General features: G+C 49.9%; 2 protein-coding genes and 1 long non-coding RNA gene across 6 annotated transcripts in view; 2 read left to right on the forward strand and 1 right to left on the reverse strand.

Annotated features, from left to right (window-relative positions):
- Positions 1 to 46: 46 nt before the first annotated feature.
- LOC130522578 (transmembrane protein 151A) lies at positions 47 to 7,498 on the forward strand. Of its 3 annotated transcripts, none has more exons than XM_057027100.1 (6): positions 47 to 569; positions 4,144 to 4,470; positions 4,612 to 4,746; positions 4,828 to 4,967; positions 5,089 to 5,128; positions 5,276 to 7,498. In XM_057027100.1, exons 1-6 carry the CDS (start codon positions 501 to 503, stop codon positions 6,431 to 6,433), a joined length of 1,869 nt encoding a protein of 622 aa, XP_056883080.1. In that variant the 5' UTR covers positions 47 to 500; the 3' UTR covers positions 6,434 to 7,498. The 3 variants fall into 3 exon arrangements, with proteins under 3 accessions (XP_056883080.1, XP_056883079.1, XP_056883081.1); XM_057027099.1 differs by having other exon boundaries at positions 56 to 569; positions 4,141 to 4,470; XM_057027101.1 differs by lacking the exon at positions 47 to 569 and adding an exon at positions 3,426 to 3,684 and having other exon boundaries at positions 4,141 to 4,470.
- A 5,078-nt stretch (positions 7,499 to 12,576) lies between these two features.
- LOC130522419 (uncharacterized) lies at positions 12,577 to 25,226 on the forward strand. Its single transcript, XR_008949614.1, has 4 exons — positions 12,577 to 12,747; positions 13,122 to 13,188; positions 13,446 to 13,586; positions 25,090 to 25,226. It is a non-coding gene; the product is annotated as an uncharacterized LOC130522419 (long non-coding RNA).
- Positions 24,161 to 27,804, reverse strand: part of LOC130522403 (pyruvate carboxylase, mitochondrial-like) — a 128,864-nt gene continuing 125,220 nt past the window's right edge. For both annotated transcript variants that reach the window (XM_057026786.1, XM_057026787.1), the window contains exons 25-27: positions 25,693 to 25,833; positions 25,306 to 25,407; positions 24,161 to 25,221 (exon numbers count right to left, since the gene is read on the reverse strand). In XM_057026786.1, coding sequence (XP_056882766.1) covers positions 25,072 to 25,221; positions 25,306 to 25,407; positions 25,693 to 25,833 — 393 coding nt within the window. In that variant the 3' untranslated portion in view covers positions 24,161 to 25,071. The remainder of the gene's footprint in view (positions 25,222 to 25,305; positions 25,408 to 25,692; positions 25,834 to 27,804) is intronic.

Genomic DNA, 27,804 nt, shown 5'->3' on the forward strand with positions numbered 1-27,804 from the left:
GTAATCTGGTTAATTTTTGATGCGTCAACTTTATCTCTCGCCGCGTGCGTCTGCCGCGCGAGCGTCCCGCGGAATCCTCTGTCCGGCGTGTCGGTCACGCGCACACACGTATACGAGACGCGCGGACGCGGCCGAGCATCACGGGAGGGAGCAGCGGCGAACACGGTCGGACGCGGGGAGGGCGGCGGGGCTTCGACTTCCCGACGCCCAGACTCATTTGGCTCCGACGGAAGGTGAAGGATGGAGCGGGGAGGAGAGACGCGCTGAGCTGGGGGTCGGCGGGGAAGCATCACCGGAACAGGAGAGGGGGGGCGAGGGGAGCGAAGTAGATGATACTAATTTGCCGCAGGCCCCGCCATCGCGAAACTGGATTCCGACTTGCGGCGGATGGGGTGACCGAGCTGGCACCGCCGGGGAGGAGGTCCCTGCCTTCGGACGTTACCGGGGTGGGAGCTGCCTGCTCCCGGTCCTAAGGTAGGAAGGAGTGGCAAGAGGTCAAAATGCAGACGGAGGAGGAGACTGCCGCCGCAGAAGAGCCCATTTTGGAGGAAGGCTCGGATCGAGAGCAGGTGAACGGAATGACATTTGATTTGCGTCTCCTCGCGCATGTGCACATGTATTTACCCACTGATTTACTGGCAGCTACTAACAGCCACCTGGTTACCCGTAACTCACCCGTGCAGCTCCAACACGCTCTGGTGTTTACGCGCGCGTCACGTTTTTCTCCGTAATGCGATGCGCCTGTGCAAGGGCTCCACGCAGGACCTTGGCTCGGTGATGTCTTACTCCTGTGGCGACCGCTGTCCACTTCAGGAGAGAGGGGACATCTATTGACAAAATGCATTCTAACCTTTCCTAAAGGTGGATGGTGGATGTTCAGAGCTGGTGTTTACACTGAGTAAATCCACCATGCTGACCCTGGTTCTGGCGGTCACTCTCTCCTCATATCAGTCAGCAGGCAGGAAAACACTAACTGGAGCTCAAGCTGTTCCTCATCCTCATCCCCGTGTATATGTGGGCGAGCTCTCGCTGTAGTAGTTTTAAGTCTCCTGACGCACGTCAGTTAAATCCCGCGTTTCACTTAATTCCTCCGCTCCGCTGCAGCCATGTCCGTGAAGTACAATGCACCAAAGTGGGTCTTCGTCTTCCTCTCCGGCCTCATTCTACGGTCCTGTTTTTGAGGTTCGTGCTCTGGAGATTGGAGCGTCATCACCACCCTGTCGGCTCTCATCATCTCACACAGTTCCACAAATTCACTTAAAAACGCAGGTGCCAGTTGTAGCTGTCAGTGATTCAAAACCTCAAACGGTAATTTTTTCATCAGTGCACTGCAGGCCTTGGCAACTGTCTGCACTTCCTCACTTCTTTTTGCCACCCACCTGCTAGGATTGCTAATTATAGCTGCTCCAGTCCCACCTAACCAGCTGAATCGGTGCGAGTGACCTCGCAGGAAGACGGAGAAGACACTTTCTGCTGCGTGCTGTGTAGTACCAGGATCACACTTGCCTTCCACCTTTGTAACAACATTTGACTGTTGACGTTGCTTCTGACAGTAGACGACACTAGAATACGACACTTTTTATAGCGTGTAATACATTAGCAGTGTGAATATCGAGCGGGTCCCCCTCCGTGCATGCTGGGATGTTTGACAGTGCTGCTTTCTGAGTAGATCTAATAGAATTACGCTGCAAATAAACGCCGAAGAAGTGAGAAATCGGCGATTTACATAAGATTTTGTGTGAAGTTAAATATAAACACCGTCTGTCAATCGTTCACAGTCCCTGCCTGGATCAACTCTATCTCCTAAGCTATGAAAAGCAGGGCAGTTCAGAATTTCAGAACAGGCGAAAAAGAGAAAGCTGACACCCTTTCATAGGAGGATATAAAGGTTTCCTGGGGAGTGTGAGTAATTCTTTTGATCCATACCCAGGAGCCGAGCTCAACAGAGACGGTGCAGCCTGAAAGATGATCACAGCGCGGCCAAAAATATGTGGCGTTTGTGCTAAAATGTGCTGTTTTTACGTGGAACGCCATTGGGGTGCTGCTTTAGACGCTAAACTTTAGCTCCGCTACGCTTGGAGAAGGCCGTGCGTGCTAATGTTAGCACGTCTTGCACTGTCATCGAGACATCCGGTTTTGTTGACGGGCATATAATTGGCATTTTGAGGCATTTTGAAACTTTGCAGCAATTTTAATTGTTTTACCAGCTAAAGGATGGAGGAGGGACGGAGCAGCGGGGACAAATTTAGAAGGAGGAAGGATGGATTTTGGTGGCGGCGTCCCCTGGAGACAGCCGTGCTGTGTCTCTGCCGCCCCACCCCCACCCCCACCCCCACCGCTTTGCCTCCTTTCATACTTGCATTCATGAAAAGTTCATGACCGTTTTCTCCGTCTCTCACGCTCCTCATCCGCTCTCATACCCCCCCCAACGCTACACTTTTAGCCCAATCAATCCACTTAGAGACAGACTTTCAGAGAGGCTGTAACAGAGAGGAAACAAAGGGGGGGGGGGGACTTGGCTTTGGACCTGGGAGGAAATGCTTAAGAGGTGGGAGGGAAGATTCAGGGAATAGAGATTACATAAGGAAAGCGAAAAGGCCGACAGGAATGAAAACGGATGACGGCGGCAATGATCTTTATCTTCCAGGGAACAGATGATCTGGTTTGTGCTTTCGATTTGCAGGAAAAACAAACAACGTTTTCTGTCCGCGGTGGCAATAAAGTTGCATGAGAACAACTGCAACTCACTATTAGCGTCCGGCTAATAAATTCTGCTGTCAGACGTGTCCTCTGGCGGCGAATGCTTGTTTCTCTGCTTTCGTATCCATAGTACTGATCTGAAATTGTGAGATTGCCCAATCCCAGGTGGTATTTGTGGAACTTCGGTGTGTCGTCGGATGGTTTTTGCACTCACAGATGTTGGACGTCCGGCCTGCAGGTGCCCTTCACTCTGCCTTTCACCACTTGTCCTTGACTACAACAGCGTGTGTGTGTGTGTGTGTGTGTGTGTGTTGTGTGTGTGTGTGTGTGTGTGTGTGTGTGTGTGTTGCAGCCAGATGAATGTGCTGCTGTGCAGCAAAGGGGAAGCTGCAATGAAGGAGTGAGAGATAAATGGAGTGGAGGGGGGGGGTTGATGACAGGATAGATGGAAGTGGAGAGGACACCGGTGTCGCCCCGTCGTTCCTCTTTGAGGTGTTCGGTGTGAGGCGTTTGTCTGCAGGACGCACGTGACGCCGCCGCCCCCCCTTCGCTCTCATATCCTCACACACCTGGCAGCGAGACGCCGCTGATGTCAGAGTGGAGACAGGTCTAGAAGCATCATTCTCATCTCAATAATTCATGTACTCTCTGCTGGCGGCATTACAATTCTGTGTGTGTGTGCGCGTGCGTGTGTGTGTGCGTGTGTGTATGTGTGTGTGTGTGTGTGCGTGTGTGCCAGCGCAGTGTAATGTGATGTCTTCAAAGTGTAAGTGAGGTTATGTTAAAGTGCGCACTAAACACATGATGGGTAATGGAGTCTTCTGGACTTCAGCTAGCCGCAAGCTGTTTAGCAAAGACTTACCGTGTTGTTTATTTACTCTAGACGAGGTAACTAGCCAGGGACGGGTGGGACTGAGCGCTGTTGCCGTGGCAATCCACTCCTCAAACCAGTCAATGTCGTCCTGATCAGTAGCCGGCTGAGAGGTTCGGGGACGCGTTCATTTTATTCAACTTCGGAAATCAAACAGAATATAATTAGCGCACGCTACGAGCGACCGTGTGGGGGCGTGGCCTATTTCCCAAGGAACATTACATTGTGTTTTTTTGTGAACAGTTTAACATTTGTGCCACATCAGTGAAGTTTCTGTTGATGTCTTGTAGATGTTTCTTCTTTATGGTTATGGAGCTGTGGCGGTTGTAAGGCAGGTTGCCTTCCGGCTACAGTCAGGCTTTTCTGCTTGAGTGTCAATGTTGTGGTTCAAAGTTACAAAAAAGCAAACATCATCTCATTCTGAAGGAGGCGCTTGAGTTAATGAAGTCATTATTGTAGCCGTAGCTCACAGCCTGAGGCCTCGAGCGCTGACGGATGGATCATGTTTCCTCTTGCGGAGTTTAGGTGTCAGCAGCATCGTTACATCTTCCGTTCCCTCCCTCCCACAGCAGCGTCCCGTCCAGCAGTCGCTGGGCTCCTCGCTGTGTCGGGAGTCCCACTGGAAGTGCCTCCTCCTGACCCTCCTCATGTACGGCTGCTTCGCCACGCTCGCCTGGTGCGCCCTGGGCCGCGTGGATGTCCTCATCTCCTACTCCAGCGCTGACGTGGACGCCACCTCAGCGGCGTACTCCAACGACATCCTGCACCCAGAGAGTCCGTGCTACAGCGGCTACGTCTACATCCCCCTGGCCTTCTTGGCAATGCTGTACGTGGTTTACCTGGTGGAGTGCTGGCACTGCTTTTCCAAGACGGCAATGTTGGCTCATGCTGAATTCCAGGTGAATGTGACACTAATTGCGTCCCCGGTTTCTCCCCACGGTCCGAAAACGTCAACATTAGCTTGGCTCTAGGCTCCAAATCGCTCCACGGTGTAAGTGGATTTGTGGGACTCCCTAATTTCTTTGTTTACATCCAAACAGGAAGTGTACGAGCGTGTGCAGCGCCTTCAGCAGGCCACGCCCTGCATCTGGTGGAAGGCCATCAGCTACCACTACGTGAGGAGGACCCGTCAGGTGACCAGATACCGCAATGGGGACGCGTACACCACCACGCAGGTGACGCCCGGCTGCCTACGGTTGCACTGCATGTTCCTGTTCAGCATCCTGTCTGCCTCACGTGTCCCCTCATTGGCACAGGTGTACCACGAGCGGGTCAACACCCACGCCTCCAGTTCTGAGTTTGACTACGCCCGCTACGGTGTCAAAGATGTGTCAAAGGAGCTGGTGAACCTGCAGCTGCACCCTGCCGTCCGCCTGCGCTTCACCAAGTGTTTCAGGTTCGACAGAAAGCTTGTGTTTTGAACCCAACTGCCCCCTGGTGGCGGGTTACATTACCTGCACCCTGTATAATTTAATTTAAAATGGATTTATTTTTTGCTTTGTATTTGTGGTCTTTAGCTTTTCCAGCGCACGTGCCGAGGCTGCCTACCTCACCCAGGTATGACCTGTCTGTCTGTCTGTCTGTCTGTCTGTGTCTGTCTGTCTGTCTGTCTGTCTGTCTGTCTGTCTGTCTGTCTGTCTGTCTGTCTGTCTGCCTGCCAACGGAGTGACATGCTAACTTGCTTTCATTCTGATGTTTTTCTAGAGAGCACGCTTCTTTGGTGAGAACGAAGGCCTTGACGACTACATGGAGGCCAGGGAGGGCATGCACCTGAAGAATGTGGATTTCCGTGAACACATCCTGGCGTTCCCAGATCCAGCCCACCAACCCTGGTTTTCCAGGCACAGAATTTTCTGGCTGGCCTCTGCCTTCCTGCTGTCGTGGCCGCTGCGGGTGGTGTCGGAGTACCGCACGGCGTCCGTCCACTACCACGTGGAGAAGCTGTTCGGCGAGGACGAGGACGCCGGCGGGGGAGGCGGCGGAGGTGGGCCGGGAGGGAGAGGGGATGGAGTGGATGGAGTGACTGAGAACGGGATTCACCCAGTAGGAATATCGCTCGGCTTGAGTGGGAGCAGCTACAGAGCTATTTCCCGGGTCAACACAGTGGACATGACGGAGCTGGAGTGGCACATCCGTTGTAACCAACAGATGGTTCCCAGCTACTCCGAAGCCCTCCTTATGGACATAGACACAAGTGGGGGGTCTCATCCGACCGTCTCTACACCCATCTCTGGGCCTCCATCTACCACCCCCTGCCAGGGGACCAACCCAGTAGCTCTCCCTGTGGTCTTCAACTCAGCTTACCTCCTCCAGACTTGTCCTCGATGCCGGAGGACCACATCCAGTTCCAGTCTTCCTTCCAGGCTGAGGGCACCAATGGGAACCACAGCTCTGCTGAACGCCACGGTAGCAGGAATCAGGGCGGCGGGTCACGGAAGCGGGGGCATCGGAGGCAGGCTGGTGCTCAGTAGGAGTGGATTCTCTCTGGGGAGACTCGGAGGAGGGCGCCAGAACAGTCTGTTTCATTCGAGAAGCATGGGGGGAGGACTGGGAGGAAGTAGGGAGGAGGGAGGAGGGGGCGCAGGCGGTAGCGGAGGTGGATTCCTCGGGCTGGGCTCCAGACAGAACAACGAGGAGACGAGAGGGGTTCTGGAAGGAGAAGCGGACGAGGATGAGGAGCAAACGAGGGAAAGAGGAAGTTCAGAGGAAGACGTGGAGCGGGAGTGTGGAGGGGGAGGCGAGGGGAGGGATGGCGGCGGCGGGGGAGTGAGAGAACGTCCGCCCTCCTACCAGGATGCGTTCTTCTTTCCCGTCCTCATTGTACACGGAGAGGAGAGCTGCCACGCCGGAGACGACATGTGACAAACTGGAGGGACGGCGAAAAAAATCGGTGCTGAGCCGAAAGAAACGAGCGTGTCGGGATGAGAGTGGAGAGGAAATGAGAGGAGAAAGAGGCTGAAAGAAAAGAGCAGATCGGCAATATGCTGCAGCCATCCCAGAAGGAGAAGAAAGCTGATGGAATCTAGTCAGGGAGGGGGCGAGCAGGCGGAAAAAAAGGGTCGAGAAACGGCGACAGACCCTGCTCACGTGCACGCGTTTCATTTCACATCATCGCTCATCTGGAGCTGAAGCCTTTCTGAAGGAACGGAGGGCGAATTGACCTGGCTGGAGGTCCGAGGGATTGGAAAAATATCAGTTTCCTCAAGTGTCTTTGGACAGGTGGACTTGAATTAAGGGATAAATGAAGACGAGGAACAGCTTAGATGCTTGGGATGAATACATATATATATATGTGTGTGTAAATATATTTACAGATATATCTATGCAAGAGCAAAAGTGGGAGGTGGGCTGAGTCTCAGAATAACAGGCTGGAGAGCAGAGAAGACCCTGAGAGGCACAAATCCACAACCTGGAAGGAGGCAGACTAAAATATAGCACATTTATAGAGGAAAGGCCTAAATATGGTGAGGGGGGAAGGGGGGGCGGCTTGGCAAGAGGAATCAAAGGAAATTAGATTCCCAAACAGGCCAGAGTATTTTCAGAGCTACTTTTGTATCTTCGCACGGCAGACGATTAAAACGGAGAGGCCCAGCTGCCATCTCGCACCTCGCCATAATCCTCCATCCAAGACGAGCCAGTGCTTCCTCTGCCTGTTCCCCCTCCTCCCACCCCTCCTGTGTTCTGGCTGTGCCTTCGTTGACCCCCCCCCCCCCTCTCCTGAGTCACAAGCGCAGACGTTAAAAAGCTCCGCATTGAAACGCCTCCTTTCTCGCCCGGCGCGTCCCGCTCCGAGCATCATCATCGATCCGTAGCATCTTCCTCTGCTGCGTTCAGAAGTGGTGGTTGTGTGATGCACCTCTGTCTCTGATCCTGGAAGTGCACAGATCAGGTTTCAGCCCCACTGCCCCCCCCCCTCCCCGCTTATGGCATTTCAATCAAATATTTCCTGCGTCTATTAAATTCTCAACGACCTCCCACCATTTTCACTGCAAAAATAGGGGGCGAATGCCCCCCCCCATCCCCCCCGGTTAGTTTAGTTTTTGTCAGTTGTGACAAAAGATACAGCTGACCCTATCTAAATGCTATATATCACAGTAGAATTATCTTTCCAGGCATGGCAAAAAACCACCCCTTTACTCCATTTATGTCCAGTGTACCGCGCTAACTTCGACCCAATTCCTTGTATTTTTAGGGCCGAGCAGTTTAAGGTGAACCCAATGAATGTCTCCAATAAACACAGAGCAGGTGGGGAATGTGCAGACAAGCTGTCCTAATTCTTTCATTTTTAGTGGAAAAGTCCAGACAAGCAGTGGGCCTCAGTGTTGGCTAACCTGGGATATCTAAAAGCACAGCAAAAGACTAGGAGGGATGTGACACGTGTGATCCCTGACCTGGATTCTGCAGAGACTTTCCTCCGGGGAAACCTCGGCCCGGCTCTGATTTCTGGATCCGCCGTCGCTGTTTGAGGAAAAACTGGGAGGACAGAGTTTCTGAGAAGGTGACAGTAAAAGACCATTTTCCCCACTCTATAGCATCACCTCAGTATAAAACTGTGGATTTAAGGTAAAGAAAATCACCATTAACGTTCCTGACCGCACTTCTGTGTTGACTGATCAAACTGTTGCCGCTTTCACCTTCAACCATCATTTCAGCTGCAAAGATCCTGTTATGTGTATGTTTTCTGTCCGTCTCGTGAGGGTAGCCATCGTTTATCTTAATCTGCCACCAAAAAGCACACACACATGCATATACTGTGTATATATATATATATATATATACAGTATATATATATATATGCTATAAATCAGTCTGCTGCTACTTTTATATATCATCGTACTTGAGTAAACATCATTTCAGGTTGTAAAAGTGATGTCTAAAACACAAATGCCTTGGTAAGCTCTAGAAATGTCACAGCTTTTAAAAAAAATATATATTATTTCTACGGGGAGGCTGTTTTTGTGTGCCACATGTGTCACTCCAGGTGTGCCCAGAGAACCCACGTTGTCTTACACGCACGTGCGCGCTTGCATGTTTGACAGCAGCGTTACCTGAAGAGTTCTCTCGCGTGTCGGTTTAAACCTGTCGAACCACCGTCTGTCCGCTAGGGGGCAGTGAATTACAGTGAATCAGCAATTCCAAAGTGAATCAAAGCAACAACAAAGCATCAAAGAGGCGCCGTTGATGACGCCCGGTGTGACGTCGGCGCGCGCGCCTCTGCAGGTTCCCTGATTTGATTTGAACTGAATGAATGTTTAAAAACCGAGCGCCATTTTCCAGCCCGTGACCACGAGCGGCGTTCTCTTTTCCATCGGTCGGTTCTGCTCGTGCGCGCGCATGCTGATCGCGGTCCTCACCGCCTGACGCTTCTCCACGCTGTTCCTGTTTCTCTTGTGGCCCCGGGGTCCTGTTTTCATACCAAATCTCTAACAAACAATGAAAAACATCTAGTTTGACATTAAGTTCGCAGTACGGAACCATACAATTATCTCCCGAAAGAAATGTGAGGTGATTTAAGGATCCCAAGGCGCTGTCAATTATAATCCAGCCATGCCTGTGACAGGAGGAAAGTTCTCTGTGACTCTGAATAACAGCGACTCTTAGAATAATCGTGTGTTTTAAGGTAATTATAGCTTTCAGAAAGAAGAACAATGTTACCTATTGCTTGATCAAAGCAAACTCGGTGTAATTCGCCCCATTTTGACCTGTTGCTACAGTTTGAAAAGAGCGACTTCAATATCTCTCGAGATTTTCATCTTTTGAGAGCTCCGACAGCGCCGACGACCTGCAGAAACTTCCATTTCGTTTTTTTAATGGGACTGTTTGCCACAGTATGATTTAACGATAACAATAACCCACCCATTCCCACCCCAGAATAGCCGAGCATGCCGACACACCGTTAATAATATTACTCGCTGTACACTAAATGCCGCTGGATTACTTGTGAGCTGCCAGACAAAGGAGTTGTTGCCACGGCGTCGATGTTGTGTCCATGCAGCCTCTGTGGAGTATGAAACAATATGTCACATTGTTGTCCTGCGCAGTGACGTTTAACGTCCGGAACGCATCTTTCTGTCGGAGCACCGCCGTCCCCGATATATTAGCGATAACGGGATGGCCGGCGTCCCGCCAGGTTGTCACCTGCCTGCTTGGGATAATTATTTCATCTGGGTGGATGGTGGATGTGAAGGTCATGGAGCTGGAGGCGATAACTGTTGTTGACGATGACCATGGAAATTACAAATAAAGTCAATCTGCTTGGGACACCAGTCTGTGCAGTTATTAATTCAAAGAACACAGCTGCTTTTTTTTTTTTAAAACATTTTTTTTTTTTACAGGTTATGGACTATTAAACATCGAGAAAGGTCTGAAATTATTTATGAGGCTTTAGCACCGTTTGAAAAATTGGGAGTGGGCATGTAATTTTACAGCTACATACACATTATAGGGTGTCGCATCAATATTCATAAAGGGTATTAGAATTTCTGAGCTCAGTATATATTATTCATCTCACTGGGATGGTGGGTTTTGCTTTGTCGCGTGGATGTGAACTCAAAGATTCTCTGCTGGGAGCTTTCCAGCGTGACCCTGTTTGTCGTTCTGCGCTGTCGGAGCTGGATTGACCCCAGACAAACGCCTGGGTCGCCTCATCCGACGGAGAGCAATTCCCAAGACTCTGCTGGTCCCGCAGGGCCGTTTGCCTGAGCCTGGACACCATCACAGGATAAAGATGCTTCTGGTGCTGATGGTGCAAGGACGAACCATGAGGCGCTACCTCTCTCCAGACGCTAGGGGGCAGTAGAGCGCGGCCACGACATGATCACCGTCCTTTAGGGTCAATCCTGCTCAGCATCTCCTCGGTTCGGTGCTTTTATCCTGGCAGGTACACCCCCGGGAGAGCACGTGTCACCGTCTCATCAGGTAAACACCAACTGAGTAATCCCGCTTCTGCTGTTGCTGGTGCCACTAAGGTAGTTTGTTGATCAGAATGAAGTGATCCGTTTGATCCGAGCGCCTCTGCTGCAGGTGTCAGGACCAGCTTCCTGCCCTGCACCCTGGCAGGGATGTAAACAACCTCCACTGTTCCTTCTGGCTGTGTTGGCACTGACATCTGTACCCCCCCCCCCCCCCCCCCCCCTTCCCCAATGCTCCCATTTGCCCCCATCAGCTGCCTGTGTTGATGCTCGGGGCCCCTCCACAGATCTGCCTTTGTTGGCGCTCCCTCGCCAGGAGCTCCAGGCCACACTCACGGCTGTTTGCCCAGCAATCTCCTCTCAGTCCGAGATGGAAGGATGAGAAGAACATCTATCATTTAGGGTGTATTTTTATCAGATTCCTGCCTAAATCTTTTAATGTCTCCTTCCTTTAAATGATTAACGCTACTACATTAGCTCTCACCAGCCAGAACTCATGGGGAAGAGCCAATTTTCTGCATCCCCTCTGGGGCCTACGTGTGTGCATGAGTGCGCTCGTGCAGTCCTGGGTTGAGGTCTTTTCTCAAAATGATTTAATTTTTGAAGTCATGTTTAATAACCAGAGTAGCTATAAAGATATGTCATCATTTGGTTTCTCGTGTCAGTGACTGACAGGCTTTATTCACCCCTTTATCCACTTGGTGGCGCTCTGGCTTCATCCTCTCGGAGTAAGAGGTCCAAAAAGGAATACTCCAAACCAGAGGATTAGCTGTTCATGTGACGTAAATGTCAAAATTACCTGTTTTGTCTGTTTAGTTTGGTTAAAAAAAAAAAAAAAAAAAGTTTATTTTTCCACCACTCCAATCGTCAGCAAATATGGAAATCTATTCAAATATTAATTTGATTCATGCTGAAAATGTAAAAATGTCATTAAATCTGTCTGCGGTGAGTGCAGAGGCGTATGAGTTCGGGGACCAGGCCCATAACACAAATATGGAATAACATTGAATTTCCAGGCTCCATCTTAAATTCGAAGGGTTTCATAAGACGATTCCTCTGCAGAGGAGATGGGAGGAATAAACCGGAGACTGATGGAGAATCAGAGGTTCAGCACGACCTACACCCACACGTCATCAGAATGAAGGATGAGTCGGAAGGAAGGAAGCTTGAAAGGAGGGAAAAGTCGGGAATGTTGAATCTGGAGACACAACAAGCCGTGTCAGAAACATCAAATCACACATTTATGTAGGAAAACTCCAGGTGAACAATTGATAGATGCCAATCTGAAAAAACAGGGAACGTCTTCTTTAGACCCGGGTCACAAATAATGTCTCCCAGTATTCCCAGCTTTTTTCCTGCCGGAGTGTGATCCCACCGAGCTATTGGTACGTTCCTCATGCTGCAGTGTGGTGGTGGGGATGGTGGTCCCTCCCCACACCCCCTCCTCCCCCCTGCTTTACCTCCCTGTCTAATAATAGCAGCAGCATCTTATGTGTTTTCAGTCTCTGCCTCCCTCTATTCCCAGTTGCTGGTATGCAGCCCTTCTCTCACCTCTTCCCATCTTCTTTCAGATTCCATATGATTTTTGTATTAGCTGTCACCCCCCTGTCGTCTCCCTCATGAATGCACCATGAACATGCGGCTGTCTTCCTCCTCGGAACTTTTCAATCCCGTCTCGTTAGAATTCTGCCTGTGCGTTCTTCCCTTCAGGAGAGGAATTCTCTGCTAACGTTCTCGCCGTTATCGCGAGAACCTCGTTACCGCTCCCAGGTAGAACAGAGGGAAAACTCTGGAATACAAGAGGGAAGCTTGGAATTCCTTCCCACAGTGGTCCAGACAAACAAGTCGGACTCGGAGACGCGGAACGAAGCGTTCGATTTGAAATAGGAAGTTTAAATGAATTAAGACACCAAATGAAACCGCGCCTCAATAAAAACACGTTTATCCGTCACGGCTGAGTCTAACCACAAGCCAAAATAACACATTAAAACGCTTTAAAAGCAGGTTTGTGTGTATGTGAAGCGCATTCTCAACGGGCGGAAGTGACCACGCTTCCTTCTGTATTAATTAGTGCGCGTGCGACAGGTGAGCAATTAGCGAACGCCTGGTCGATCGATTGTGTCGAGATTTGATCTGAATGTTAAACACACCGTATAATGTAGCTGAGATGGTGTTTACATGTCAGGGCCCGGGTTCGGGGCTTCAGGGTGAGGTTAAAGGCCATTTCCTCCCTGAAGTGGACGTCAAAGCAAACTGCGTCACGAGGTAAGCTACCTTAGCTAGCCCGCTAGCATGTTCAAAAGCTAACGTCTACGATTAAACGTTGCGTTACGTATGCGCGCAAAACGCGTACACAGCACAGACACACGTAAAAAAATATTAGATTATGAAAACCAGATATTATAAACTGATTACGCAGTGAAATATTTCAATACTTTATTAAATGAAATTTTGCGCGGCTTATTGATAATGAAAACGGAAATTCGGTATCTCAGAAAGTTAAAATATTCCAATTTGATTTTTCTTATATTTATTCATTTAAAAAAACATATTTTAGTGTAATAGAAGGTTGCGTCGATAGCAGCCTTCGGGTCAATTGTTGGGTCACGTGTCTCTCATCTCCCTCTTTTTTTTCCCAGCCAGATCCTATCGAAGCTAAGCTAATGCTAATGCTCCATACAGTCACCTGTCGGACAGCGCTGGAAAGTAAGTATATTTGTTCAAATGCTGTACTTGAGTACAGTTTGACGTTACCTGTGCTTGAATATTCCCATTTTCCTTTATTTGAGGCCTCAATAATAATAAAACTACTACTACTACTAATACTAATTAGTATCACAGACTTACAGTAAGGTTGCTTGTGTTTCACAGGGAGGACAACAGCAGTGCCACAGCACCATGCAAATGTCTTTTATTTTGAAATGTCAGGCCTTTTACAGTGCTCTTATTTATGTTGGTTTTAGGACACTGCACATGATGCCCCTGCAGCATTAACCTAAGGGGTCTTCTGGCATCAGGAGCAGCTTTAATGAACCAGGACCTTTGCTGGACACCTCTTCCACAGACGCTCAGTCGGGAAGCTCCGCTCCATGGCGTTTCTCCAGGTAAGCAACACCCACAGCTTCCGCACTCGCGTTGAAATCAGCAGCAGGATTCATGAGACCGGCCATTGTTTCCTACCCCCCCGGCCTGGTTCCGTTGCTAAAATCCTCATTGTTGATGCTGTTCATGCGTCGGCTCTGTAAGTATTCTGTGGCTTTCAGCCGTATTCGCAGCAGGCTGCGTCGCCAGTATGAACTTTCTCTTCCCCAACAGTTTGTGTTGCATTTGCTATTCAGCACGGCTTCACTCCCCACACAGATCAGTGCACATCAATGAGGGATGAGTCCAGATTACCGACCGCTTCAGTTGAGGAAAATCTCTTTCCCCTACTTGCCGTTCTGTCTCAACACATGAGTGAACACAATTTAAATTGCTTATTATAATATTAGCACAGGCAGCCTTCGTTGATCTGCGTGTTTGCTCCAATCTTGCTCCACATCAGTGTTTTGTCGTTAATTGGCCGTCATTAATCAATTAATTAGGGTTTTCTCAGTGGAGCTGTGCTTATGTGGGCTGATACAGTCAAGTTCTTTGCATTGTAATTAACACTCTACAGAGTCAACGAGTCACATTGATGCTGGCACATGTACGGAACATCGGGTTTAGTCTCAGCTCGACCCGAAGCGTCAAGGTTCAGTAGGTTTGGGAGTGAGGAGTGGACTGAGCAGGCAGGGCAGTTAAAGGTAAATAAGTCTGGACTTTGGAGGTAAGGGGGGTGAGGTGACGCCTGCGTGGCTGGAGGATTCAGCCAAAGGCAGGAAGGAAGGCGGCAGGCGATGAAGAGCATCTCCATAATTTCATCCCTGAACGGTGTTCAGGTTTCTATAAATCTAGAGGATTTTCTTTTTCTTTTGCCTAAAAGTGCTTAAATCAATTTAAGCACCCAGATTGAAAGAGGCAGAGAGGACAATAAAGAGTTTTCTTTGCACTTTGACAAACAAGACCTCTTTAATCGGGTCTGCGGCTGCTGCAGAGTATCGATTGTATTCAAACCTAACGTCTAATTAAAGAAATCGGCAGATTTGGCCCATTTGGTTGCAGTGTTGGATGTCCAGTCACGTATTAGCGGCTTCATTCTCTTGATAGTAATTTAGGAGGGCTGATTCTGTCCGTTCTAAGCACATAAAACATCCCTTGAATACTCATCATTCTCGCCGAAGTTTTCACTCGAGTCTCTTCCGCACAGACTTTTTCATTATCTCCAGGATAAAGCTGGAGTTTGCTTTCAGTGGAGTCTGGGAGAAGTGTGACGGCGAGGCACCGCAGAGCTCTGGGAGCTCACCGTGAAAGATGCGGCACGGCTGCGGGAGCAGAAAAACGACTAAAATGGATTCCAGCACCACTTTCTTACCAGCGCGCTGAATTTCCCGCTGCATATTTCTGTGTCCTGACAAAAACGCTATCTACAAAAAACTTTTAAAATGAATGCAACATGCCGTTTCTTCCCTGTGAACCATTTAGATTTATCAGGAAAACAGGCCGTAGTTGAAACCTATAGCAGGAAAAAAAAAATTGATGCCTCCGTTGTCCAATTAAATGATCAAATTGTTGCACAGAAGCCTGGTTAAACCTCTCAGAGGGATGAGAGGCTGGACTGACTGACTAAAACAGCCCAGCAACATCAGGGCAAAGACAGTTTAAGCAGTCAGATGATTCCTGCTGATGCTAGCCTGGTTAGCATCCTTGTAGGTGGTGGGAGAACAGCTCTAAGTGTTTCCCTTTGCCGTCTGTTGTGGGTTGATGTTGCGTTTCGCTGATGTGACAGTTGTTTTCAAATGGAACATGTCTTTGTGAGTCAGCGAGCAGCTCCTGTTGTACTACAGCAGCCGAACCTCTGAAGAGCTCTGTTGTGACATTTAGTAACTGCAGAGTCTTGCTGGGTAAAAAGGAGGAGGGTGTGATGAAAAGAGAGTAAAGGGGGGGGGGGGGGTAACAGGAATGAAGACGGCATGATTATCAGATAACCCAGCGTGTCAACTTAGTAGTTTAGTGGGCAAGACGCAGCTGGAAAAAGGAAAATTAAATGGTGACGAGGAGGTTCGTGTGTTGCTGGAAATCACTGAAGAGGTGGAAGAAGATCCTCCAGCTGCTCAGGTCTGTGTTGGCTTTTATTCCAGCACACAGACGTCTGGTCTCTCTCAGTCTTGGCTTGTTACCTGTGGCTCTTCTATGGCGACCATCATTCTTCCCAGTATTGACCCCCCCACCTTTTCCCCAGATAAGGTAGACTTGGCCTTTAAACTATTAATCCATAAAGCTAAATGTAACAGGGCCATGTGAGGTAATAAACGTATCGCGTGTGGTGAGAGACGCCCCCTAGTTAGTGCACGGTGTAGGCTGTGATTTTGGGCACGGGGAGTGTAGAAATGCGTCATCCGTCAACGGACCTCCAGCCACGGGCTCTTCTATGGGTGTTTATGTTCCTTAACTACGTCTAGATGATGCACGAATGGATGAATCATGCACGTGGAATACAAACTCTGTCCTTGGATAAAGAGCTTTTTCTGCATCACACTGTTTTCAGCCATTCAAGACGATCCAAAAGTGCACGTTTTCTGCGCGTCTTCCTTTACTCCCCCCCCCCCCCCCCCCCGCGAGTGGCTGTTGGCGTGCTCCTTGATGACATTTCACCCTGGCGTGAATTAAGATTGAATAGACGCTGTCGTGTACGCTGTTACGCTCATCTGACCAATAATGGAATAGAGTAGTCGACAGATGACGCGGCGGGGCCGCACGTCAAATCTAATTATTGTTATTTTGCAGTGAAGAGCGTTGACGGAAGCCTTCTCTGCTAAAGCTAGTGTCTGCTCGTCTGTTTCCCAAGGCTAGGAAAGAAATCCGATGCCGCGTGTGGGGTTAGTTGGGTTTTGCACGTCGGACGGCCATCTGGATGAGAGTGTTTGCTTTTTCGGCAACAGAACACGCTTCCAACCCCGTCACCAGATGGGTCAGGCTGGATCCAAACTGCGTCGTGATGGGGAGATCATGAACTCCGCGGCTAGCTGAATTAGCTTCCGTGTCCCGAAGCGTCAGCGCTATGCCCTCAGGGTGACTCGTTTATTATGCAGGCGGTAAAAGCCAAGCGGTGCCTTTTTGTTTGTGTGAGGGTGCTTTTTGTGTTTGTCTGAGCCCCGTTGGTCCTTACCAAGCGGAAATGACAGTAATTAACTAAATGAGCTGCATCTGCACCCAAGGGTGGCAACGAAATGGAGAGAGGGGGAGATGGAAAATTTAAACGTGTGAAGGGAGGGAAGAAATGAGAGAGTGCAGGTGGGGAGAGGCGTCTCGAACAGGAACAGCAAAAACAGGAAAATGGCAAAAATGGGAGCTTTTTCCATCCTTTTGTTGGCTTGATTGCGGCTCTTTATACAACAGGTAGGCCGGCCTGAGAGCGACCCCTAGCTCCGTCTCCAGGCCAGTGATTGAGCTTCATGGGTCCCGACTGTGACCCAGAAAAACAGCTTGAATAGTTCCTCCTTCAGCACTGTAATTTTTTAATGTTTCCTGACGGGTGGGTCTGGGAGAGGACAAAGCTCCGGGCTGCAACGCACTTTCATTTTCATGGTAATGCTGTTGGAGAGAGCAGAAAAAAGCCTCACTACAGCAATAATAGTGATGCAACACGGTGCTACGATGAGCAGCAGGAAATGACTTTAGGAGCACGTTAGGACGGCGGCAGCGTGGTTCCCATGGTGCAACGCGACCAGCCGCTGTACGTCTCCAGCCTGCCCCGTTTCTCCCTCTGTGAGAAGCAGCCTCTCATTTCGTCTCAGCCTGTGAGTCACCTGAGTCATTCGGGCCTCCGGTTGTGTTGAAGGCCAAATATTGTGACTCTCCGATGGGCCTCAGGATTGCTGAGCGCTGTGCTGAGTGTATTGTGGGCGTGTGCACGGCGCTAATGGTGCCAGCGAGCCTGGAACTGGCTTTCATGAGCTGGAGTTCAGCCCACTTTGAAAGGAACCTGCAGCTGGAAGCGTATCGAAGATCAGAGGCACGTTTGAATATACGTTGAATGTTTTATAGCGAGCAGCAGCGCTTGTGTTTGGAGGCGTCGCTACGCACGATGCGGCGCCTCAGAACCGAAGCGTCGATGCGGCCACGTATTTAAGACTGAAAATCTGTAACGCAGCACGTGTCCAGTCCACGTCAGGCCTTTAGACTCCAGTTAATTTCTATTTGACAATACGTAATTGCATCGCCTTGTAAAAATTCCATTTTTCAAATGAAGTTTCATCAATGCAGGGAAACCAATTACAACGTTCCAGGGGGATAAAATGCATTTGCAATTTGAAATATGTGAAAGAAGATTTAAATAATGAGAATGTATGTCATAAACCAAGCACTTGACACCTATAAGGCTGCTGTCATGCTAATGTGCTAAAGTAATTGCGTTTTTTTTCCCCTCGGTTTTGCAATCATCAGATGAAAATTTGATAAGTCATCCTCACTTTTAGTCTGTTTTCGGTGGGTTCTCCACACACTGAGGCCTGGTGATGGGCAGAGGGGTGGATTTGAAGGTTTGTTCCTTTTAATTCGGTGAGACAAAATGATCCGTCCCTCTTGAATTTGCCAAACATCCCTGAAATCTGGCCTCCTGTCTTTGGCCGCTGTGCAGCTCTGCTCCGGCGCTGCGTCACGCTGACGACAAGTTGCTTTTCTGCCCTGGCTTCGGTGGAGACCGCTTCAGAAGGATGCTTCTTCAAGGTTGTAAGAAGAATCATCTCTGAGGTTAAAGCGGGACCCGGACGGCCTCCATTCAGCGGGATTATTCATGGTGCAGCTCTGCAGTAATCCTTCCTGTTGTCCTCACGGCCTCATTCATTCCCAGGCTCTCTGCTGTCCTCTCTATCCATCCATCAGTCAAGGCTTCCTCTACGTCTCTGTTCTCTGTCCGTCTTTGTCTTCTGGGGACACGCGCCCGGTGAAATCGATCAAGTCGCTCCGTCTGTGTCCCCGTCCTATCCTACACAGCCCCGTCCCCGCTTCTCCTTGTACACCTCTGGCTGGTATAGACAGGACCATCCATCAGCCTCCCTGACACACACCTCTGCTTTGACATCCAAAGGGGTTTTCTGCAAGACGTGTGTCCACTCCTCTCGTCTCTGCTCACTCTTTTTATGCCGTGTATCTGCCCGTCCGTCCGTTTCTGTCTGACTCGGCACAAACACACCCGCCTCTGCTGTTTGTGGACTTATTCTCCGTCTCTGCGGCCATGCACGGCGCCGCTTCGTTACCATCAACGCGAAGCCGTCCCTCTCCATCCCTGCACGCATTAACGCCGCAGGCGCACACAAGCGCGGATGACGACGCTCGCCATTCCCTTATGCGCGATGTAATTAACCTCGAAGCTCCTCCTCCAGCGAGGTGGGCGGCGAACAGAATGCACGCCACGCATTGCTGGGCTCATCTTAACGGCATTAAGTGCACTCCACTTGTTGGCTGCAGCGTCAGGAATGAAACGCACCACATGCTCGTCTGAGCTCCAGCCACCAGCTCGTCAAGCCGTCGCACCGCAGGCTTTTGTGTCTTCATGGCCAAAGACGTTCCTCGAGAAGGCTCCGTCCAAAGGATAATTAAACCAAGTTAAGATAATTAAACATAATTCTCTAAAGGTCGTTTCTTAGCTGTTAAATTCCGAGCCTGGAGATCATCACAATCCCCCCCCCGACTATTAAGATGTATTTTCGGTTACTGGGGCAAGTTATGTTTGTAAATGTGCTCCTCCAAGTCTATTAGGGGGACGTGTTGAGTTGTTGAGGTCATCTGCGCTCCAGTTCAGGGGTCGGGTCGCCTGTCGCTCTTCGCTAGCGTTGCCCGGTTCAGGCCTGCCAACAGAAATTGGCAGGGAAGTGTGACGGCGAGATTACAGGTGTCGAACCAGCACAGGTGACTGACAAGCTTAACAAGCAGGCTGTGAGCGGCACTGAGGCTCCATTAGATCGCTCTGCGGCTTCCTGTTTGGGCAGGATGAGAGTGACACCCCTTAAAACATTGGAATGTGAGCAGACAACATCCAGGTTGCACACCAACGTGCTTGTGTGGATTTAGTGCGAGGCGATTGTGTGTAATTAACTTTTAATGCGCTTGTCGTGAATGAGTTTATGCCCGAAGGGAGGCGCTGCCACGTCCTCTGGGACACGGTCAGACGAGCAACCTGTCTGTCAACATTAAAGTTGGGGCTCGTGACTGCAGGGAGGGGAGGGGACGGGATTTGGGTCAGGGGCTTAAGATATTTAAGTGTTGATGGGAGGAGGCTGCCAGACTGGAGTGCTAATAGTAGCTCTGGTATCACTTCCAACCCAGTGGCTGAACGGGGCTTCGTGCCTGCTCCCGTTCTTACTGGATGTCTTCTGCATCACTGGGTCGCCTTGGTTGCGACGGCTGTTCTGTGGCCGCGGCCTGGATTTCTGGAGGTTTATTCCGCATCCTCTGTGCCTCCGGACAGCGCTCTGCTTGACTCATGTTTAGCGATTGTCTTCCAGCTGGGTGTAATCCAACATTGATGGCACTTATCTGAGCTGCGCTGATCTTCTTTGGCACAGAGGGGAACCAACAGGATCACCGCTCTCGTGTGGCACTTCTGGCAGGCAAATGCCAACAGGGGCAGGAGTCGATGTCGGGAAGAAGTGCTGGGAACACGCCAGAGCTAATAAGATGGTGCTGTACTGTAGAGTTAGTTTGCAGCTCCGACAGCAGCCTGCGTTGTATCGCACTTTTCTCCTCAAATCACAGCTGCTCCTACGTATATGGTGCTTTCGATGCCCTTGGTGGTTGTGTAATCGTTGAACGAGCATCTGGCTACAATAAAGCATGCAAGGACACAGGAAGTGTGTGAGGCGGGTTTCAGTGTGCTAGCAGCGGCCTTGTAGTTTACCAAACAGCTGGCAAGGAAAAGACATTTCAGGATGTTTGTGTGTGTGTGTGTTTGTGTGTGTGTGCACCCCTGCGTGGCGAGGAAGAGCGGGCTGTCAGGGAGACGGGTCATGGTTGCAGGAAGCCCTTCCCCCCTCTGCAGGCTGCAGGTTGCTAAGCTAGCTCTGTCACCTGTGTGCAGCGTTTCCATACATTAAATGTTGAGAGGAAGGATAAAACTTGTGTTGGCGTCGGGTTTTAGAGCGTCTCCTCTCAGAGCAGCGAGATCCCCCTGAAGGCTGCTGCTGAGCTGCCTGACTGGAGTGTAACGTTGTAAATGCATTTAAATTCAGCCTTCACTTGGTCCTTTTATTGTGCTTTCTGCCAGTTTTTCCAGTCTGATGCTCCAGGGTGTGTGGCCTCTTACGGAGAAGCTTGTTCTGACAGTCGGCTACTCTTCGGCAGCAGATTTTCCATGGACATGATCAATAAACGTGTCGATTAATCCTAATTCCACAATTTTAAAAATTGTGACTGGCGTTCATGCTGCAGCGTGAAGATCTTTATCGTGTCTGCAAAGCAATTAAATTTAGTTTACCTTGAAAATGTGTCTCCAGGAATGTGTTAATGGACGTTAACACAGGAGCAGCTTGAGGCTTTGTGAAGAAAAATACATTGAGGCGATAAACGTCAACACGGTCGTAGCAAAAAACACTTTAAATTTGAATTCTGACCTCGAGCAAAGGCGGGAATGAAGTCAGGCATCCTGATGTTTTTCCTTTATTACTTAATTATACAGGATTGGATGTTCTGGTCCACTGAGACGAGCGAATGTGGCGTTCTTCACATTAAAAAGAAAAAAAAAATTATTTAGTTTCCAATTGTGCGAGTCATGTGACTAGACATGTCAGACAACGTGGTGCGAGTGTGTAATTCTGTGTTTAATGACCGTGTCTGTAGGTGTCGGCTGGTTGTAATTGCCAGAAGAATCCAGCTTCCGGTGGGATTAGATCCTAGAACAATTAAAGCGGCAGCAGATTCCTCTTCAAACATGAGCGTTGTAATAAATATCAAGCCTGGCTCGTGGTCTCCTGAGCTTCGTCTCTGGGTCTCAGCTTAATTATGTTCCAGTGGGAAATTAGCAGCGCTGCATTGTCTCATTTCTTTGATTATCCCTGTTAGTTTATTATTACCGATACAGGCGTTTCATAGCATGTCCCTCTGTGCTGGACAGCGTAGCCGTTCTCCCGTCTGTTAGCTGAATCTCGTCCCCGTTGAGCTGCAGGAGGCATCGCTTTAGATAATCATCTCATTATTTATTCACCACTCAGTAAGTGGAGGGTGGAGGACGTCCACGCTAACAGTTTTTAGTGTTCCAGGTAATTAGCGCTGCAGCCAAGTCTGACAGAACAGCTCCCCCCCCCCCCCCGTCAACGGGTTCCTCGTGTTCCCGTTGTGTCTTTTGAAGAAGTGGGATTGCCGTTTTCGCTCGACGGCAGTGAAGCGGTTGTGTGTTCCACAGCCGCTCGGTGCCTCCTGAACCGTTGCAACGCTCTGTCACCAAGATGGAGGATGCAGATACAGAAACATATGAATTAATCTGCCTCTTTTCTTCGCTGGCCGGGCTCCCCGTCGTGGTCGCGGCGGATCCTCGGCGTCCGGTGTTTTATTTGCCGCTGTGCTTTAAGCCCGAGCGACAAAGGGAGGCCCCAGTTTGGGACGCGTCACTCATCGGTTGCAAAAATGGCGGCGCGTGTCGTTCCTGGTACGCTTGAAATGCAGGTCGGGAGGCGTGACTGCCCTGCGAGGCCCTGGCAACCGACTCTGACAGGTGGAAAATTGTCCCCACGAGCCGTTATTAAACAGGAAGTGAGATAAAGGACAGCAGAGGAGTGTGCATGCACATGCACAGCGAGCAGGGAAGCAGTGCACTGACACCAGGCTCATCGCTGTGGCTAATTTAGCTCCACGGCTAAAGCACGGACTCCCGCAGCGTTAGCCTAGCAGAGCAGATGCCCATGTCAGGAGTGATGGAGCAGCCTGGAGGGGGACAGGACGGTCCAACCTGTCTGAGGCTCTGTGCAGCCTGTCCTCCTTGTCTTTTCTTCCTATTCAGGCAGGAGGATTACAGCAAAGAAAGCAGCAAAGCCAGCAGCGATGGGATTATCGAACAGCAGCAAAGGGATTAGAGCAGAAAGTTTCACCTCAGCGCAGCACAGACCCCCCCCGCCCCCCATGGTGCCTGTTCTGGAAACTCATGTAGGGGTTAGACAGATTCTGCCACATGACCCGAGGATATTTCAGAGCCTTTTCAACAGAGTTCACAGATCTCTTCAGTGGGTTCCGGGCAGACAAAGGCTGGGTGCAGCCCAGAGACGTAGCAGAGGTTTTTCAGATAAACCGGCACTAGTCATTAAACGCTTTCAGTCAGGGATCCAAACGGGAAGTGTAGTCGACCACCTCCAGACCTGGAAAATCCAAGCTTTTCTTCCTATTTTACGTTCACAAACGGCTCAGTTTATACTTCGGCGTAGCTCTCAGCTACCTCTGAAACTCTAATTTCTTTCCATTAGACTGTCGATCTGGTAACCGGTGTTTTACTGGTGGTTAATTGTCTAAAGAGAGCCTAGGAATGCTGGCCTTCCTCAGCTTAATTGCTGTGTAGGGTTTTTATTTTTTGTGTTTAGTTCTTTAATTGTTTTGTATTAACTGGTAAGCAGCACTGTCAGGCTGCTATGCTCAGAAATTTATTCAACTCGCAGCGCTGTTTACAGAGAGGCTTATTCTCATCTTTATCCTCTTTTCTGTTTTTTTTTTTTTTGGGGGGGGGGGGGGGGGTTTATCTGTTGGAAAAACTGGACTCTCATTTTTGTGCTTAGCTGCTAGCGGAGGGCTTTGCTAAAACACATTTGGACGTGTTCTCCTGGTATTCAGGTGGCTAGTTCTGTGGAGATGCATCAGGAGGCTCTCATTTGCTTGTGTAACACCGGGGTAATCGCATGTGACCAGAACCAGGACCGAGTGGGCCCCGTCTGGCCTCTGGAGTGCTTATGAATAAAGATAGAGGTGTCGTTGTGTTTTCGGCACATCAACATGCTAATCAGGGCAGTAGCATGCACACTGCCATCTTCCCTATTCACATATGCAGATTTGAAGAAGATATTAATCAAAGCTGCCACTCATGTCAGCTGACAAGTGGGTCAGAACATCCGTTGTGTTACATGATTGCCCCTGTGGTTTAAGCTGATAAGGCTCCTGCTGCTCCTTTATTCTGATCCTGCAGGGGTCTCCCCCTCTAGTTAGCGCTTGGGAATTGTCCGCGAGTGGATTACTGTTGCCTTTTTAATCTGCTTCACTGAGACCGTGAGAAGGTCATGATTGGTGACTAATAGTGGAAGTGTCAGCTGATCAATAACACCAGCTGAGTGATGGACCTGGTTGGTTTAATGAGGTTAATTGGAACCTAATCAGGCCTAAAACATCTGCTGATGGAGACAGCGCCATCCAAATGCACCACGACATGCAGCTAGCATTGTTGTGGTAATACTTGCGTGTGCGTGACTTTGGAGAATGGAAAAGGTACCGTTTATTTGCTGTGTTCAGCTGTGGGCTCAGTCTGTTTGAGCAGAGAGATGAAAATATCCGCGGTGAGGTCGCGGGTGTTTGTACGAACCAGCCTCCGCTCGTCTGTTTAGCTCCTATAAGACAGAACGCACCAACGCGCTGCAGTTTTAATTAGTCCACTTTATTTAGTTGCTGAAACAAAAACCAGCCTGTCTTTTGTGTTTATTTCCCTTTTTATGCCATCTAGTTGGACTTCAGAGAACTGAAAACAAATTACAGCAGATGTTTTAAGAATGAAAAATGAACCAAATCCAGACCAGCTCACCATTATATCCCTGTTTGTGCTCTTAGATGCATTCAGGTCCCTCCAGACAGTGGGAAAACACAACATTGTCATTAGTGCAGGAAACACTAATGGACTTTATATCAGTCTTTGTCATCATGTCTACATTTACAGAATGAGTAGTGGGGACCAACGTTAGACACAATTAGAAGGTGCAGTTGCAACATGGCTGTTTTCTAATTTGCCATGATGAAGATGCATAGTTGAAAAGGAGCTTCGAAACATCTGGATTAGGGGAAGTCAAATGTAACGGTTATCTTGTGCGCTTTCATGATTAGCTGAACATTTGCTGCAGGATTAAGGCTGAAGTTTGTCACCTCACCCTAAAATGTCTGTCTGGTTTCCCAGGTAACGCTGGACAAACTGGGAGTGTTGGGTTCTGTTTTGCTCGTGTGAATAGTCAATTTGTCTGACTAGTTGAGCTCGATTAACTGAGACGAACACGCTGCTAACTAACATTTAAGGCTATGATTTAACGGAATGTTCATATATTAAGTCAGTCTAAAGTTACTGTGCACAGACGACTAACTGTCCCAGCGACACGTTAGAGATTAGCAGTAATTAAGCAGCTTCTAATGATATTTTACGCCGTTAGACGTGTATCTCAGCCAGTATGTACAAGGTGAAGGCCAAAATGTCCAGCAGCGGTGCCACAAGAGCTCCGTCCTCCCCGTCCTCTGGGATCAAATCTCTGTAACTGCCTCCACTCCACTTCCTCCTCCCTCACTCTATTCCTCAATTTCCAGTATCAGGTCGTCTCCCTCCAGGGAGGAGTCGGGCACCACGTGGACCGCCTTCACTGTGCCGCTCAGCGGAGAGTTGACCACCGTCTCCATCTTCATGGCTGAGAGGACACACAGCGGCTGGCCCTTCTCCACCTGGGAGTAACACAACAAACGGGGAAACGTTTCATTCAACGTGGGGGGAGGGGGGTGAGCGGAAACATCCGAGACGAAACTGACCTTGGCTCCCACTTCCACCTTCACCTCCAGGACTTTTCCAGGCATTGGCGCTCCCACCTGACCCTTGATGGACTTCTGAGCCTTGGGATGGAACTTCATTTCCTGCAGGACCAAACAGGGACGTCATCACACATCGACTAGCAGGAGCGTCCAGGCCACACTGGACTATGTAACGCCCATTAATAATAAAACAATGAGATCTTTTATCAATTCATGAGCACAGAGGCACTGCCACCGTTCATTAACCAGGGGGTGTCCATCCTACCAGCTGCTTTTACCCGGTCCAAGTACTCCATGACACCAGTATCGGACTCGGTAACCGGGCCTGCGTGACCTCAGCGGTACGGAAGAGGTGGTTCTGAGAACGGAGCCGACGGGTCTGCGTACCTTCATGGCCACGGTGTCTTTAACCAGCACAGATCTCAGCTGTCCGTTCAGCTCAAAGAAGACCTCCCTCTGGCCGGCCTTGTTCAGGTCACCCAGTGCCAGCGCCTTGATGTGGAGGGTCTTCCCCCGCTCCAGCTCCACCTGAGATTTAAAGGAAAGAGGGGGGGTGAGGAGGAGGGAAGCGACAGACATGAGATTAGCTTTGAAATTTTAAAGTCTTCCAATTCCAGCAAAAGCAATAAAGAGCGACTGCAGAGCTGGCTGAAATCAAGAGGGCGAGGTTGGTGGCGTGAAGCGGTCACTTTTCTCTCTGTTCTGCAGTATATCCCAGCATGCACTTGGTCCGGGGCAGGCGCCTCTCTGGCCTGATGGCTCTACTTTAAAGCGTCTACCTTCACCACAGATCAACCACGAGGCTGCTGACACTGAAACAGCGTCCGGGCTGACAGGAGATCCCAATATTTGTCTTTGAGACGCGTCTGTGTATCAAAGCGAGATAAGACGAGTCGCCTACTGACCGACGCCAACGCCAACAGAAGCTAGCTAATGATGTTAGCATTCCCGTCTCACACCTCCCTTCAAATCTCTGGGTGGAAACCCGTTTTTCCATTTATCCGTGTGTGAAGGCTCCTCCCTCCCCCCCAGCTTCCCCAGGCCTCTCACGTACGCTCGGTGGATCTTTTCTGTTTATTCACCTCTCCCTTGACCCTCTCCATCAAATTATTTTTGCTTTTCACATTTCCATGGCCCTGCTGAGGCTCCGTTGGTGATCCAGGAGTCTCCGGGCAGACTAAAATACACACGGAGTGGATCCGCGTCTCATTCTCCGGCAGTTCTGACTAAACATTTGTCTCCACACGTGGCAACACACCCCTGCATGCTCTTCATCTCCTTCACACTCAGATTCTCTCCCGCCTGCTTTTTTTTTGCGTCTCCCCTGACAGCGTTCTCCCAGACAAAAGTGCCGTCTCTTATCCCGCTTTGTTTCGTCAAGACGCCGCCTTTACAAGGGTACCCATGAAAAATACAGCGAGGGCCTCTTTGAAGATCTGCCTCTCATTTACGAAGCGTTTGAAGCACATTTTGTCTCTACATACACAATATTCTGCTTTCATAGCGGCTACAAACAGCAGCGGCGCCTCCACAGACGCTGATCTTTCATTATTTTTGGGAGAAAACCTGATATTAAGTCCTATGTTTCCTAAAGCTCCTAATTGATTAGGAAATACGGGGGGGGTATTAACAACTAGTGTCTGCTGCACGTGGGTGCGGCGCCGGTCCGTCGCTGCTTTCACAGTCTGTCAGAAACTCCATAAAGGCATTTGAAATCAATAAAAGGCTGCTGAAGCCACGTCGGAGCGCCGTGATCCTCCGCGACACCATCTGGTGCATTATGCATGATATACGTGCGCTCTGCCCCATGGCGCCGCAAGATCCCACCCAAACAAGCTCTCGCCCGCCATCGCCAACTTAACTCAGCTCAACTTGATCACCAGGGGTCACTGACGCGTCACTGATTGACAGCGTCCGGAGTCGTCAGCGCGGCCCAGAGGTCACCAAGCCCCGCCCTCACACAGGACGCCCTGGCCCTCCCAGGCATTTCCCCGCAGTGGTAATTGGGCTTCTCCCAACTGCGGCAGCTCCGACCGCACTCTGAAATTTTCCATAATGATCCGAGGATGCGGAAGGACACCTGAAGTCCGTCACATATCAGATTGTTGCTGCGGCCCTGGAGGAATTCTGCACAGCCTGGAGAGTGAAAACTGCACTGTTTTTCCCTCCCCGCCACTAATTGGACTGGATCCGGTGGGGAAGGGGGGGGGGTGCCCATCGCCATGACAACAGGGAGGATTGTTTCGTTTGTGTTCGGGACAAAGCGGAACGTCTGAGTGTTCTCAAAATGATGAGAGTTCTGAGGGGAGATAAACAGCCGCTACAGGCGGCGGATCGTGAGGGGAAGCGGGAAAGGTAACTGTTACGCTGGGAAAATCCTGACTGGCAGCTCTTCCGCTGGAGGAGGGCGTCGATGACAGGCCGAGCACGGTGTTTACCAATTCCATGTTTTAAAACAAACGGCACGTCTGTCCGTCCCAACACATTGAGGATCGTCGG

Source organism: Takifugu flavidus, chromosome 3 (genome assembly GCF_003711565.1).
Source record: "Takifugu flavidus isolate HTHZ2018 chromosome 3, ASM371156v2, whole genome shotgun sequence".
In the NCBI taxonomy this organism is placed as follows: Eukaryota; Metazoa; Chordata; class Actinopteri; order Tetraodontiformes; family Tetraodontidae; genus Takifugu; species Takifugu flavidus.

Excerpts from the sequence above, each read along its gene's own strand:
- LOC130522578 (XM_057027099.1), top strand. The coding sequence starts at position 501 with ATGCAGACGGAGGAGGAGACTGCCGCCGCAGAAGAGCCCATTTTGGAG. Across the intron at positions 570-4,140 it reads AAGGCTCGGATCGAGAGCAG|CAGCGTCCCGTCCAGCAGTC; the intron begins GTGAACGGAATG and ends TCCCTCCCACAG. Across the intron at positions 4,968-5,088 it reads CGCTTCACCAAGTGTTTCAG|CTTTTCCAGCGCACGTGCCG; the intron begins GTTCGACAGAAA and ends TGTGGTCTTTAG.